Source organism: Erigeron canadensis, chromosome 1 (genome assembly GCF_010389155.1).
Source record: "Erigeron canadensis isolate Cc75 chromosome 1, C_canadensis_v1, whole genome shotgun sequence".
NCBI classification, from domain to species: Eukaryota; Viridiplantae; Streptophyta; class Magnoliopsida; order Asterales; family Asteraceae; genus Erigeron; species Erigeron canadensis.
Genome location: NC_057761.1, coordinates 56,188,539 through 56,202,737, shown reverse-complemented (window position 1 = coordinate 56,202,737; position 14,199 = coordinate 56,188,539). Strand labels below are relative to the sequence as shown.

Here is a 14,199-nt window from a genome sequence, read left to right as displayed (position 1 = left end):
TAACTTTTAGCACAAAAGTTTTGTTATGTCGTTAATATTTATTTATGTTTACGAGCATAGTACCCGCGCGTTGCAACGGCTAGAAGATGAGGACAATATAAAATGAAGGCGGTGGTGGTGATCGAAGAATGCGAAGGAGAAAGATGTTGTGTGTTTTGTGGGTTTAAATTTTTGATAAGGGTACTTTCGGTAGATACTTGAGGAGGTGTAAAAACAATAGAAGTAAGAAGGGTATTATGGGAATAAAAAAATTGCTTAATTTCTTAAAACCAATACCATTTATAAGAGTTTATAGATAAAACCAATACCCTTTATAAGGGTTTATAGATGGAATATGAAACATTCTTTTCGTGTATTTTATATAGTTTGAGTTTTCAGCAAAAGCCCAACAACAAAGCCCATAGGGAAACCCAATAACGAAGCCACCATATAAACCTAATTAGGGTTTGTGAAATGGGTATGAAAGATCACTAGACAACCAACCATCACAACAGCGGCAGCAGCTTCCTCCATTCCCTAACCTTAATCTGAGGTTAGCCACCCACCCCATAACTAAATTTTCTATCTCTATTAACTTATCACAATCACATCGATTCAATCTGCTTCATATTTACACACACACACACATATATATATACATATATTTTTTTTAGGGTTTAATTTGATTGTTGCATTATTTTTATCCTCAAATATTTTGTTTGATTTGATAGCAGAATCATGGAGGCACTACCACCTCTTACTGAAGATGGAAAGTCTCACTGCGAAGTCATGCTCTTTAACCGTTGGAGCTACGATGATGTTCAGGTTCTTTTTTCTTGTAATTTTTTTGTTTGTATGTGTATATATATAATGTATATATGTATTATCTTTAAAATAATGTTGCTTGATTTATTGGATTTTTATATGTTGTTACATAATTTAAGCTCAAGTGTATATATATGACATACATACGATAACAAGTTAATATATCTGCCAATGGCGTGTGATGCTAGCGTAATGTTCCGGGTTTGAGCCCGGACACCCCATAGACACAATGAGTGAGTTGGGTATGCTCCTCCATTATGGATATTGGATAGACAACCAATTGTGGGCTTGTTTGGGTTGCAGGTTATCAATCTTATTGCCACAAATTTATTTGAAAACTTGTTGATTGACTGACTGACCTGTCGGACCTAATGGCACCTCATGATATAACTTTGTTTTGTCGAAATTTGTAACTCTATGTTTTCAACCTTTTGCCACAAATATATTTGAAAACATACTGATAGACAGTATTAAGCCATCTATTTATATCTAACAATGCTACATTTCATTTTTGTTAAATTTACAACTCTATGTTGACAATGTTAAACATTTGGCTCTGTATTACAACCTGATAATCTTGATTTAGCATGTTTTTGTTGATTTTGAAATGTTGTTTAGGTTCAGATATGCAATATGCTTTGTATAACACAATTGATGCGGGAGAAATTAAATTTTTGGTGTTCTGTAATACTGTATGCGTGGCTTATGGTTTGTAAATTTGCAAGTTTTGAAGTTGTAAGTTACTTAGCGTGATTATTTGCAAACATATGATATTTGCGAAGTCATGCTCTTTAATCTACGATGATTTTCAGGTTCTTTGTTTTGTAAATTTTATTTTGTATGTGTGTATATATATGTATTATCTTTAAAATAATGTTGCTTGATATATTGGATTTTTATATGTTGCTGCTTAATTTAAGCTTAAGTATATATACGATAACACGTTAATATATCTGCCAATGGCGTATGACACAACTAGCGTAACGTTCCGGGTTTGAGCCTGGACACCCCATAGCCATAACCGATGAGTGAATTGGGTATGCTCCCCCATTATGGATAGGCAACCAATTGTGGGCTGATTTGTGTTACAGGTTATCAGTCTTTTGCCATAAATTTATTTGAAAGCTTGTTGGTTGACACCCAAACTTATCGGACCATATGGTACCTAATCAAGCTGTATATATACATCCTACGATGATATAGCTTCGTTTTGCTAAAATTTGGAACTCTATTTTATCAACCTTTGACCCCAAATATATTTAAAACATGTTGATAAACGTATTAAGCCATCTATTTATATCTAACAATGCTACATTTCATTTTATCAAAGTTAATAACTTTATGCTGACAATGTTAAACATTTGGCTCTGTATTAAAACTTGATAATCTTGACTTAGTATGTTTTTGTTGATTTTGAAAAGTTGTTTAGGTTCAGACATGCGTGGGTTATGGTTTGTAATTTGCAAGTTTTGAATTTGTAAGTTAACTTAGCATGATTATTTGCAAACATATAATATTACGTTTGCATATGCAGATGTCTGATCTTTCTGTTGAGGATTACATCACTGCCACTGCCTCGAAGCACCCTATTTACATGCCTCACACAGCTGGTAGGTATCAAGCCAAGAGATTCAGGAAGGCACAGTGCCCAATTGTGGAGCGTTTGACCAACTCTCTTATGATGCATGGGAGGAACAATGGTAAAAAGTTGATGGCTGTTCGCATTGTTAAGCATGCTATGGAGATCATTCATCTTTTGACTGATGCAAACCCCATCCAAATTATTGTTGATGCTGTCATTAACAGGTACATTAGCTGCATTTGCCAATGTATTCGTTATATTCATAGCAACTGTTTTGTTTCTTTGTTGTGGTTTGTAGATTTTTTTATTATGGTGTTATTAATACAGTTTGTTTTGGTGAATGCAGTGGTCCACGAGAGGATGCCACCAGAATTGGTTCTGCTGGTGTTGTTAGGCGTCAGGCTGTTGATATTTCTCCTTTAAGGCGAGTTAACCAGGCTATCTATCTTCTTACCACTGGTGCACGTGAAAGTGCATTCAGGAATGTTAAGACTATAGCTGAATGTCTTGCTGATGAACTTATTAATGCTGCCAAGGGATCTTCAAACAGGTACAGTTTATTACGTTCCCAAACCATAGCAGGTCAAGTCAGTTTGGGTCAATATGGGCCGTCTCTGGACCCTTGTTGTTCAATGTTCTAGAATAAAAAATATATAACGTGTTACATGTGATTACAAAATGTATACTATTAAAGTTATTTCAAACCTTTACTTGGATAAGCTAATTATGATGACTTTACTCTTCAGAACTTCAAGCACTCCGTGCATGGATTCTAATCTGACATGTCCCATTTTTAGTTAAAATCTTATTATACTCATTTGGAATTAAACATATCTTAATATGAAACTGCCACCTTCAAAAGGTAGTGTGCTTTTGTTGTTTACTCTGATTGGTCTGCTTTTGATGTTTACTCTGATTGTATCGGTTTATGGTTATGGTACAAACACTGATGGTGCGTATTTGTTTGCTCTTTGTGCAGTTACGCTATTAAGAAGAAGGATGAGATTGAAAGAGTCGCCAAGGCCAACCGTTAAACAAGATTATATGTTAGGGCACTCAATTTTGGTTCCTATGTTTTGGCATTTCAAGTGAAGCATTTAATTATCAACCTCGATTGATGTTATGTTTTGGATTGTGACTTGCGTAAACTTGCTTTGTTATACTTGAGTTTCATTATATTAATTAGATATCTTTTGAGAGTTTGTCTTCTGTTTTTGTTCTTTCACTACCTCAGTGAATAGTGCAGGTTGATTTGCTATTGTGTCTAGTATTTACAATGCTTTACCGAAACTAATCTTCTAATGTTACTAGAAGTGTAATAGATTTAAGCTTGAATTAAGTAGATAAAAGAGTTGACCCTATGCTGCTTGTACAATTGTTTTTATTGTAAAGGTGGTTAGTTCTAGCTAATCTTTTCTTTAAGTCTCGTGTTGGTCAATTCTTTGGACTAAATTTGATTAGTCTTCCAATATTTTTGGTACTGAAAAGTCTTATGGTAGCGATAATTTAGTTGGGATGTAAAGTTTTCAGTAACTGATTGATTATTAAATTTGAAAGTTAAGAGTCGATTGAGATTTTAGTTTCTGTTTTCTATAAAGAAAATTGGACTTCGGCGATTTATCAATTTGACATTTTTGACTTGCCTTGATTGCACCAGAGTCATAACCTTTTAGAGTTTAGACATTACACGCGTTAAGAGTGAGAGATATTTGAGAAGGCTCTACTATATATAATAATTGGGATCAGATGCCGTTGGATCTTTCATATTCATTATCCACAACAGATGGAGTGATTTTACAATGAGATATGCTCATGTGTGAATTAGGGGTTAAATTTGAGTTTTCTATTCCTCAGTAGTCCTCATCTTGCTGGCCATCTTGCAGCACTTCCTCGTAATCTTTCTCTAGAGCTGCAAGATCTTCACGTGCTTCTCCGAACTCACCTTCTTCCATCCCTTCACCCAAATACCAGTGCACAAATGCGCGTTTAGCGAACATCATGTCAAATTTGTGATCAATCCGACTGAAAACCTCCGACACAGCGGTGTTGTTGCTGATCATACACACAGCTCGTTTTGTCTTCGCCAGATCTCCACCAGGCACTACTGTCGGAGCCTGGTAGTTGATTCCACACTTAAACCCTGTCGGACACCTGGAAGACGCAAAGCTCTATCAACAATCTACAGTTTCAAATCTACCAACTAAAACTGCTTATGCTTTTCAAAATAACCTAAATCAGATATTAGTGTTTTTTGTAAGTTGTTTTTGGTTATTTTAACACAAATCTTTCCTTCACATATCACCACCTGTCTAGATACCTGGGCTTAATTAGGAAATAATGTTTGAATTAGCTGTTGTGTATCAAAATGCAATAACCAGGTTGCTACATAAGTGAGTGAGTCCTGTTAAACTCACCAATCGACGAATTGGATAGTTTTCCTGGTTTTGATGGATCCAACAGCTGTGTTAACGTCCTTTGGAGCAATGTCTCCACGGTACATGAGGCAACAAGCCATGTATTTTCCATGCCTTGGGTCACATTTGACCATCATGTTAGATGGTTCAAATACGGCATTTGTTATCTCAGGAACTGAGCACAACTCGTGGTAAGCTCGAACTGATGAGATCACTGGTGCATATGACGAAAGCATGAAATGGATCCTGGGGAAGGGGACAAGATTTGTTTGGAATTCTGAAATATCGACGTTCATGGATCCATTAAACCTCAAAGAAGTTGTTAAAGATGAGATCGTTTGAGATATTAAGCGATTCAAGTTTCTGTAAGATGGCTTTTCAAGATCTAACGATTTTCTGCATATATCGTATATGGCTTCATTGTCTAGTTGTACCACAATGTCGGTGTGTTCAATCATTGAGTGAGTGGATAGCACGGCATTGTAAGGTTCTACAACTGCAGTCGACACCTAGAATTTCGTAACCAATAGCAGAAGGTGAGGTAGTAGAAGACAAATTAGGGAAACACTATTTACTCAAACAAAATTACTAAAAACGAAAAGAAAAATAAAATACAGATGCAAGAAGCCCCAAAATTTGTCCATCAGCGTCACAAAGTTGTGATGTACAGCAGATTCAAAGTGAACCAGTGCACTTTGCACGAATATGTAGCTTATTATATGTACGTTGAAACATTTACGTTACCTTTGGAGATGGAAAGATTGTAAATCCAAGTTTCAATGTCTTTCCATACTCGCTAGACAAGCGTTCTAAGATCAATGATCCTAAACCAGAGCCAGTGCCACCTCCAATAGCGTTGAAAACCATAAACCCTTGCAGATTGGTGCAATTGTCTGCCAATTTTCTTACACAATCCACACACTGATCGATAAGTTCTTTCCCCACTGCAAATACATTTTGCACAACTTTTAAAATTGCAAGGTAATGCATATAATTTTTGGATTAAAATTGCAAAAGTTACCTGTGTAATGTCCTCTGGCAAAGTTGTTGGCTGCATCCTCCTTACCGGAAATGAGTTGATTGAGATTGAAGAGTTTTTTGTAGCTACCGGTTCTTACTTCATCGATGACTGTGGGCTCAAGATCAACAAACAAAGCCCTCGGGACGTATTTCCCTGAACTGCTTTCGCTGAAGAAGGTACCGAAGGAGTTGTTTCCCTCATTTGATGAGGCATTGCTACAGGCCAAATGACTTAAAGTGATCAAATGTCATAAATAAATGAAACTTTTTTGACTTACTAGTAATCCCCACAAGAACAAATTCCACCTCTGAACCGGTAATCCAATAATCGAGATTTGAATACAAGATCTTTACATGATATAGACATTTTGTTATAGTTAGTTACATTCACAGGTAATAATCCTCTTATTTTTATATATATATTCACAAAATCACTAACATTGTATAGCATCAAGTATTTGTCACTAATTTTTTGATAACTATTGTCTTAATAACATCTATTCTGTAGAAGTCGAATTAAATTTGTTGAACATAACATATACATACGTATGCATAAAACCATCGGGTGTAATTCCATGTTCGAGGCAATATAACTCCCAACACGAATTTCCAACCTGAACTCCGGCTTGTCCAAGGTGTATGCTTACAATCTCCCTCATCCCTCTCTTTCTTTCTTAATCTCTCTTGGAAACGAGGATATCGTTTCTAGAGGGAGACGAAAAAAGAAAGAGAGGACTAATTTGAGCCAAACTGATTTTGCTAATCAATGAAGAACAAAAGTTGATGTTTATAGAGTTGGAATTGAATTTTTGGTGGGGAAAGCAATTATTTCGGCCCACTTCTCATTATACATGGTTATACATAGAATGCGTAAGTTATTATTCCACAAAATGTGTTGCAAGAATTTTTGATCCTTTCTAATGAATGTATTACATTACATTATCCTTATATGGTTAAAAATATACTTATATGATTAAAAATATCGGCCTAACTTACAATGTGTTACAAGGATTTGTTCTCTTTTTGGCATATTTAGCCAAACATTCAAAATTAACTGTAAAATCCTGACAATGGTCATGACATATATGATAGGAATGGTTGATTTCACGCTATTTACCAAATGAATAAAATAATTACTATACATATAAAAAAGAATTCGGAGTCCTAATTACAGACTTTGGGCTCGATGGTTGGGTGAGTGTGAGACTAAAACCGTCAAGGGAAGCCTGTCATCATATCTACTCCGACAAGTCCATTTGGGGGCATGCTCACGGTCTACGTGCCTCCTCAAACTTAAAAAGTTACGGCCCTTTGAAACTAGGTTTGTTTCATGCTCGTGCTGCTTTATAAATAAGTCTGACAAGTTCCAACTTCTCAAATGCTCTGAATCGATGGTATCTTGACAAAAAATCCATAATGGTTGTCAATGTCTGGAGACGACATTTCTTATAAGTGTCTGTCTGCAGACAAAATTTCTTTTAAGTGCATGAAATTAAGACTCCACAATGTCCCCAAATCATTCTGCAAGTGGTGGACAACTGCTAGAAATGTTACCAGTAATCCCCACAAGAACAAGTTCCACCTCTAAACCGATGAAACCGGATAGGATCTCTTAGAATTATCTCTCGCTTTTCAACTTTCGAGATCAGCTTCATTACAGAATGACAATCTTTGCAAACTCTCAAATTCTTCATCACTCTCACAGGAGCAGATGGAGGCAAAGCAATCAAACCTAGAGTCACAGCTAACTTTTCACTATGGTGATTCACTATTGAACTATTCCCCTTTTTCATATCCCGTTCATCTACATAACCTATTTTCTTGATTTCCCGCAACATATCTTCTAACTTGGCATATACCTTTTCACTTTGAGGGTGACACTTATCACCAACCAAAAATGAATGAACTCTGTTTCCTACTTCAATCCAACTTATACCAGGTTCCTTTTTGATCCTCAGGTTAGTCATTAAGTCTCTTATATTTGTAGCATGTGCTTCCATTCCAGCATCATGGTAGATGTTGTAAAGAAGCACGTATGATGCAGAAGCATGAGGTTCAATCTCAATTAATCTCTCGGCTGCATGTTTCCCAATCTCCATGTTCTTGTGTATCCTACAAGAACTTAGTAATGATCGCCACATTACAGGAGCATGACTAAAACCAGAGTCCGTGATGAAAATCTCAGCATCAGATAGTCTTCCAGCACGCCCGAATAGATCTACTATACAAGCGCAGTGCTTTTCACTTGGTGTGATACCGTGGTCCCTCTTCATGGTTTCAAAATATCTGCCAATTTGTAATACAGTTAACAGTTTCCATCAGAACAAAGCACATAATGAAGTTGATGTAGCAAATCTGAATCATTGATTATACGGATTGTGTGTTATCTCAAAAGAGTCAAATCAAAAGGTTTAGCACAGAGGAATGGTTTGATGAGTATAAAGCTACCCAAAGTATTTTTCTTTTTATTGCATAGAAGCTCCTAAACCATTTTTTCAAATATTTATCTATATTTATTACAGGGCTTTCCGCCACCAATAGAACAGAAAGGTAATCAATTTTTGTCGCATTTTTATTTTAGTTCAGCAACTTTTCTTATATAAGCAAAAGCAACACTCTCAAAAATATCTATTTAAGTTTATTTAAGTCCACTTTTCCCTAATTGTAATGACAGTCTTTCAAATGATAAGTAATCCAATAATTAATTTCTAGATAATGGTTATAAAAATTGTTTTTTTTTTACAACCCAACCCATTCTGCCCTGATTTTTCTCACACTGAAAAATGACCCACATCCAACCAATTTGACCCACCCATTTTGTCACCTCTATAAGTAACAGCAAAAGTGAGATGGTTACCTGAGTCCTTTCTCTACGAACCCACTATGACTACATGCAGTAAGAACTCCGAGAAACGTCACATCATTCGGTTCAATCCCACTGCTAATCATCAGGTCAAAGAGGGTCAAAGCTTCTTTCACACATCCATGATGTGCAGTACTACATATCATCACACTCCACGAAACTACATCGGATTTATCTGCTACCTCAAAGGTCTGATTTGCAGAATCGATGTCACCCGACTTTGCATACATGTATATCAATGAATTTAATACCACACTCGACTTTATGATTCCCGTTTTAGTTGAATAACTCTGCATCTGCTCCCCAGACCGAACACCGCCCAAATTTGCACAAGCACTAAGCACGGTTGAAATCGTGAAATCGTCTGGTTTTAATCCAGAAGTAAGCAGCTCACAGAAAAGAGCCAACGCCCTCTCGTATTTACCATTTTGGGCATGACCCGCAATCATAGATGTCCATATCACTATGTGTTGTTTATTAGTTGAATCAAAACATCTAACCGCATCTTTCATTGAGCTCCATGAAGAGTACAAATCAACAAGTGTGCTTCCAATGTACTCATCAGACTGAAGGTTGTTCTTGCAAATATGTGCATGAATTTGTTTTCCATATTCCAGATCTTTGCACGTAACACAAGCTTTAATCATTGTTGAAAATGTAAACTCTGAAGGCCCTAGTCTATGTCTTTGCATCTCATTAAAAAGATTTACTGAATTCTTCATGATTTCATCACTGGCGTTTTGCCTATGAAGCATTGCAGCAATCATTGCATTGTACATGACCACATTCTTGTCACGAAGAAAGCCAAAAATGGCAATCGCATCATTTAAATCCCCAATCTTAGCATACATGTCAAGTAATGCAGTCCCAACAACAACATCAAGATCCCAACCAAGTTTCATAGACAATGAGTGTAGTAACTTTCCCCATGTTAAACACCACCTGAAATTAGTGCAACATGCGTTAAGAACACTCCCCAACACATAACTACTAAATCCCACGCCACTTTGATGCATTTTAACCAAAACTTGTAACATTTCACAATATAAACCAGCTTTAACATAACCAGCAATTATCGAGTTCCAAGAAACGTCATCTAACTCACCACAGGTATCAAACACAACCCGTGCTTGATCAACTCTCCCACACTTACTATACATAGAAACAAGCAGATTACTCAAAAAAGCATCGACACCTACACCACTCAAAACAATCAACCCATGTATAACCTTCCCTAACTCCAAATCACCTGTTTGAGCACACACACTCAACATACTCGCGTAACTAAACTTACTAAGCCCAACCTTCTCCACTCTAGCTTTACAAAACACTTGTTTTGCACAAATGTACTTACCCAGCTTCGTATACCCAGAAATCAACAAGTTCCAAGAAACGACAGTTCGTTCAGGCATTTCCTCAAACAGTTGGAGAGCGGAATCCATATCGTTACATTTTAAGTACATATTCAAAAGGGTATTTTGTAAAAACATGCCTGGATTATAGCCTGTTTTAAACATATGTGACTGAACAAGTTTGCCATGTAATGAACACCCAGAAAGTGATGATGATTGGACCAGTTTTATGTAAGTAATATTATCTAAAGAATAACAAAATTCTTGATTGAGAGATAATGAAACAATGTTTGAAATAGATCGAATCTTTGAGGGTTTTAGTTGGCGAAACATGTGATTATTGACTACTAAAAGCATCCCCAACGGGGAGGTGATCGCGCGTAAAGGGCGTCGATCGTGCCTAGAAACCCATAACTGGGAATGGCATTTGTTACAATTCTGAGAGACTAGGTGAAAAAACCGTTACCATTGAAACAGATCCGGTGACCAAACCAGGAAGTAAATAGTTAGGTTGTGTCACTAGTTACTAGTTAGGATTAAGGTAGTTTGAATTTATGTATTTTGTGGTTTGTTTTGGGTGGGAAAAACTCTATACTTCGACTTGTATACAGTGAAAAAACTGATATTTGTAAACCACCGACTTCGTTTTTAACATAAGTGCAAAGTTTTTAAACCTCAAATACCATTCTCAATAACTAGTTTATAATCTTATAACGATAACGATGACAAAATAAGAGTCATGTATAGTTCAAAATTTAAGTACTGTATAACAATTAAATTCTAGTCACACCAAAACGTGTACCCCCACAATGAAAAATAAAATAGCTTCCGTTAGACCAGAATAAAAAGATAACGAAGTGACTAGATCTAATATCATGCATAAAATATCCATAAACATGAGCCAGGTGAAATACACAGGTGCGACAATTACATGCCAAATGTTCTTTGGTATCAAAAGAAAGTATTACACCAAAGCATTTTGAAACAGAACAAGGACCAGAAGTATCCACCATCATAAGCAGAGCACAAGAGCAGAGGCTCAGCTGCTTCTCTATCCTCTCAACCAAGTGTTGCGGTATGACGAGTTATCACGAAGGGAAGCGTCATGTGGTTTGTATTCCATAACATACCCATGGGGAAGCTTCAAGTGCCGTTTGATTTTGTCTCTTAAAGCCATCACAGCCTGGTAAGAAAAAGATGGGAATGAACGAACTTCGATACTAAATTTGAACACTATAATTGGCAAAATGGAAGGGTTGGGTAACATATTAATAATAGGTAATTTTGGCACATTTTGAAGCAAAGTCAGGTTAGGTAGGGAGTAGGGGTGATCATAATGTGGGTCGACCCGTGAACCCGTTGAACCCACCCGAAAAAAACCGAGCCCAGCCCAACCCGTGAAATATGTGGTCCGGTCCGGTCCACGGGTTATATTTTGTGAAATTACGGGTTTCGGTCCGGAACTCTCATTGTCCCAAGATAAATTAGAACTTTATAATAGAAGATCTGTGTCTTAAACGTGATTACGAAAAAACTTCTGGATAGAAAGACTCGGTAGGTTGTATGCAATAGACCAGCACTTTCAGTGACTTTCGACCTGTTTTTTTTTAGATAAGCTTCAAAAAATTTACCCAGGTGACCCGTTGGAAATAACAGATAACATTGCCATCTTTAGTAATGAATGTAAAATTACCTGATTATCAGATGCATTGCGGTTCCATACACTCAATATATCCTCATTAAAGCGAATGCTCAACACTACGCCACATATATTATCACTGTAATCAAGTTGATCACCTACCAATGCTAAAACCTAGCACAAACTCCAACAAAACAATATAAAGCTAACAGGTGCTATAACGATTAACGATATAAACATAAGAATAAGTTTGGCCCATTAGAGGTATTGAATGATCAATTCAATCAAATCATTCTGCAAAGCATGTTTATCTTGGAATGCTATTTATCGTAGCAGAAAATCATGCTACAGTGTGTGACAATGAGTTGGACTATTTTAAGAAACTAAAGAAACTGTGCAGGCCAGTGTCACACATATGCAAAGAGAGATAGCCTCTTTTTTCCTTACCAGATCCTCCCAGAAACGTCCTGAGACAGCCTTTTTAAATCGTATGATCCACTTGCCACCATTGCAATTAGCAGAATCCTACAGTACCAATAAGGCAATAACCAAACAAAACCAACTGATTAAAGTTACTTTAAAGTAAAAATTAAAAACTATGCTAAAGTGAAATAATCGAAAATAAGATAAAAGTTCAAACTACCTCCCATAATGGACGGATTCCTTGTTTGAATAGATGCAAATCAGTTGGACTAGGCAGGGATGATGGACGAGCCAAATGACAATAACACACCCAAAAACCTTCAACCTGTGATGAATTCAAGACATTACAAGAAGGTAACAATCAAATTTGCATCTAGGTGAAGTATAGCGATAAGGTTTTACCGTGCTAAAGTCCATTAACTGCTTTATATTGTCTTCATATGATGTCTGGGTCCGGACGCCAGGTGTGCGACGTGTGTACCAAAACACAAACTTGTTCTGTCAGAGTTAAAGACCATAAGCAAAATTAGAGAAGGTGCAATATGAACTCTAAAGGATGCCAACAAATCTAAAAGAATCTTAAACCAAGATAAAAAAATAAAGGAACTTTGTGCATACAATCCATATTTTAGATCTTGTGCTATAATGTTATGAGCAAACCTTAATTTTTACCAAGTCTCAACAATTAAAACATAAAACTATTAAAAGGAATACCTATCATGTAATATGAGTAAATGCATGTCATCTAATATCCAACAACATAAACAGATACCAATGGCTGAGACCCACATCTAAAGGGTACCAAACTACCAATTTGACTTATATAAGCTTGTGCCCTCTTTCAATAGAAGGACCGGCCAACAAAAGGTTTTGAGGCCCAAACCGACCAATTCCATAAAGAAGGGTGTGCTATCGAACAGAGTAATTCCAAGATTGATATATTTGGTGAAATAAAAAGGATATCCATGTCAAGAAAATAATAATGCCGGGACGAGTAAACAAAAGCAAGAGCAAGGCCCTTTTGATTAAGAACTCTCCCTCAACCGCTTACAACGGGATTTAATGCGGCCATTAAACACCTTCTCCCTCGGCACACAGAAAACCAAAAGACCGGTTAACTAGTTGCTATGAAGTCATACAGGCAACCGAGCTACTCCTCCTATCACAAGACGTGCCATACACAACAACTATCTAAGAGGGGTGTTTGTATTAGCTTATTTTCTAGCCTACGCACTCACCAGCTTCAGCTTATTTCTAAGCAAAAAATATGTATGAAACACCTCCCAAACAACACAAATAAATTATTCTTTTTCAACTACAAATTTGCAGTATTTTTATTAGTTTTTGTTCACAAATATTTTCCTGTTTTTAGTTAATTTTAGCCAAAACTGAACTAAATCTTGTATTATAAATTTGTTGCTATGTTCATAGATCAGCTACTAATCACAAAATCAGTAACTGAAATACATATACATCTATATATACCTTGAGAGGATGTAAGCCAGCTTTAAGTTCACGCGATTGACGTTCACGATCTTCAGATGAATCGTATTCCGATTGTGAGTTCTTATCGGATTCCGGTCTCTTTTCCGTTGATGTATCCATTTTCCGACGGATATGTTTTTACTTTTATTTAAAATTCGAAACCCTAGTTTGTTATCTTGATTTTGCTTGAAATAAAAAGGGGATTAAAAATGAAAATGATTATTTCCGGGATTTTTACGAATCTTACGGGTCGGCAGGTCGTACTTATTTGACCCGATTATGTGTTTGCCCACTTGATCCAACTCCGCAAATTAAAACCCGAATTTAGATCTACCTTTTTTCTCAAGTTTTTCAAGTTGTATCAGTCAAAATATTATAATCAATCGCCCCGCATAAAGTAAAAGTTAAATCTTATTACTAGCAGGTAGCAGCATTCCGAAGTCTTGCAATGATGTTTGAATCCCGGGAGACAAGGGTTCGAGTCTGAGCAGACTTGATTTGACCTCCAGTTTAACGTCCTGCCTTCTGTAGCGGTTAAATTGGTGGGTTTTTCCTCCCCGTGGTCCCCGACTTCGTGGATTGGTTGCTAGTGACTGTCTGCCCGTATGGATGTAACG

The 14,199-nt window shown here is 36.6% G+C and overlaps 4 protein-coding genes across 5 annotated transcripts; 1 reads left to right on the top strand and 3 right to left on the bottom strand.

The window, feature by feature from the left end:
- Nucleotides 1–433: 433 nt before the first annotated feature.
- Nucleotides 434–3,595, top strand: LOC122608451 (40S ribosomal protein S5). 2 transcript variants are annotated; one of them, XM_043781563.1, is made up of 5 exons: nt 434–532; nt 711–804; nt 2,339–2,610; nt 2,733–2,936; nt 3,366–3,595. In XM_043781563.1, exons 2-5 carry the CDS (start codon nt 718–720, stop codon nt 3,418–3,420), a joined length of 618 nt encoding a protein of 205 aa, XP_043637498.1. In that variant the 5' UTR covers nt 434–532; nt 711–717; the 3' UTR covers nt 3,421–3,595. The 2 variants fall into 2 exon arrangements, with proteins under 2 accessions (XP_043637498.1, XP_043637504.1); XM_043781569.1 differs by having other exon boundaries at nt 443–532; nt 714–804.
- A 641-nt stretch (nt 3,596–4,236) lies between these two features.
- LOC122579963 (tubulin alpha-5 chain-like) lies at nt 4,237–6,565 on the bottom strand. The gene is made up of 5 exons (XM_043752233.1): nt 6,367–6,565; nt 5,822–6,036; nt 5,545–5,744; nt 4,801–5,309; nt 4,237–4,537 (listed from the first exon to the last, which is right to left on the bottom strand). The coding sequence occupies exons 1-5, from the start codon at nt 6,477–6,479 to the stop codon at nt 4,237–4,239; spliced, it is 1,338 nt and encodes a 445-aa protein (XP_043608168.1). The 5' UTR covers nt 6,480–6,565.
- Nucleotides 6,566–6,768: 203 nt separating this feature from the next.
- Nucleotides 6,769–10,368, bottom strand: LOC122585605 (pentatricopeptide repeat-containing protein At3g13880). Its single transcript, XM_043757727.1, has 2 exons — nt 8,678–10,368; nt 6,769–8,106 (listed from the first exon to the last, which is right to left on the bottom strand). The coding sequence occupies exons 1-2, from the start codon at nt 10,366–10,368 to the stop codon at nt 7,371–7,373; spliced, it is 2,427 nt and encodes an 808-aa protein (XP_043613662.1). The 3' UTR covers nt 6,769–7,370.
- A 529-nt stretch (nt 10,369–10,897) lies between these two features.
- On the bottom strand, nt 10,898–13,806 carry LOC122611120 (eukaryotic translation initiation factor NCBP). Its single transcript, XM_043784093.1, has 6 exons — nt 13,583–13,806; nt 12,500–12,595; nt 12,318–12,422; nt 12,122–12,199; nt 11,729–11,848; nt 10,898–11,218 (listed from the first exon to the last, which is right to left on the bottom strand). Exons 1-6 carry the CDS (start codon nt 13,700–13,702, stop codon nt 11,087–11,089), a joined length of 651 nt encoding a protein of 216 aa, XP_043640028.1. The 5' UTR covers nt 13,703–13,806; the 3' UTR covers nt 10,898–11,086.
- Between the last annotated feature and the right edge of the window lie 393 nt (nt 13,807–14,199).

What these genes read in the sequence shown, in the direction of transcription:
- LOC122585605 (XM_043757727.1), bottom strand. Translation starts at nt 10,368, where the DNA reads ATGTTTCGCCAACTAAAACCCTCAAAGATTCGATCTATTTCAAACATT. An exon ending in TTCGTAGAGAAAGGACTCAG is followed by an intron (nt 8,107 to 8,677) that starts GTAACCATCTCA and finishes ACAAATTGGCAG; the next exon opens with ATATTTTGAAACCATGAAGA.
- LOC122608451 (XM_043781563.1), top strand. Translation starts at nt 718, where the DNA reads ATGGAGGCACTACCACCTCTTACTGAAGATGGAAAGTCTCACTGCGAA. An exon ending in GGAGCTACGATGATGTTCAG is followed by an intron (nt 805 to 2,338) that starts GTTCTTTTTTCT and finishes TTGCATATGCAG; the next exon opens with ATGTCTGATCTTTCTGTTGA. An exon ending in GTTGATGCTGTCATTAACAG is followed by an intron (nt 2,611 to 2,732) that starts GTACATTAGCTG and finishes TGGTGAATGCAG; the next exon opens with TGGTCCACGAGAGGATGCCA.
- LOC122611120 (XM_043784093.1), bottom strand. Translation starts at nt 13,702, where the DNA reads ATGGATACATCAACGGAAAAGAGACCGGAATCCGATAAGAACTCACAA. An exon ending in CTGGCTTACATCCTCTCAAG is followed by an intron (nt 12,596 to 13,582) that starts GTATATATAGAT and finishes TAACTCTGACAG; the next exon opens with AACAAGTTTGTGTTTTGGTA. An exon ending in GCAATGCATCTGATAATCAG is followed by an intron (nt 11,219 to 11,728) that starts GTAATTTTACAT and finishes TTTTCTTACCAG; the next exon opens with GCTGTGATGGCTTTAAGAGA.
- LOC122579963 (XM_043752233.1), bottom strand. Translation starts at nt 6,479, where the DNA reads ATGAGGGAGATTGTAAGCATACACCTTGGACAAGCCGGAGTTCAGGTT. An exon ending in TGCCAGAGGACATTACACAG is followed by an intron (nt 5,745 to 5,821) that starts GTAACTTTTGCA and finishes ATGTATTTGCAG; the next exon opens with TGGGGAAAGAACTTATCGAT. An exon ending in ACTATCCAATTCGTCGATTG is followed by an intron (nt 4,538 to 4,800) that starts GTGAGTTTAACA and finishes TGCGTCTTCCAG; the next exon opens with GTGTCCGACAGGGTTTAAGT.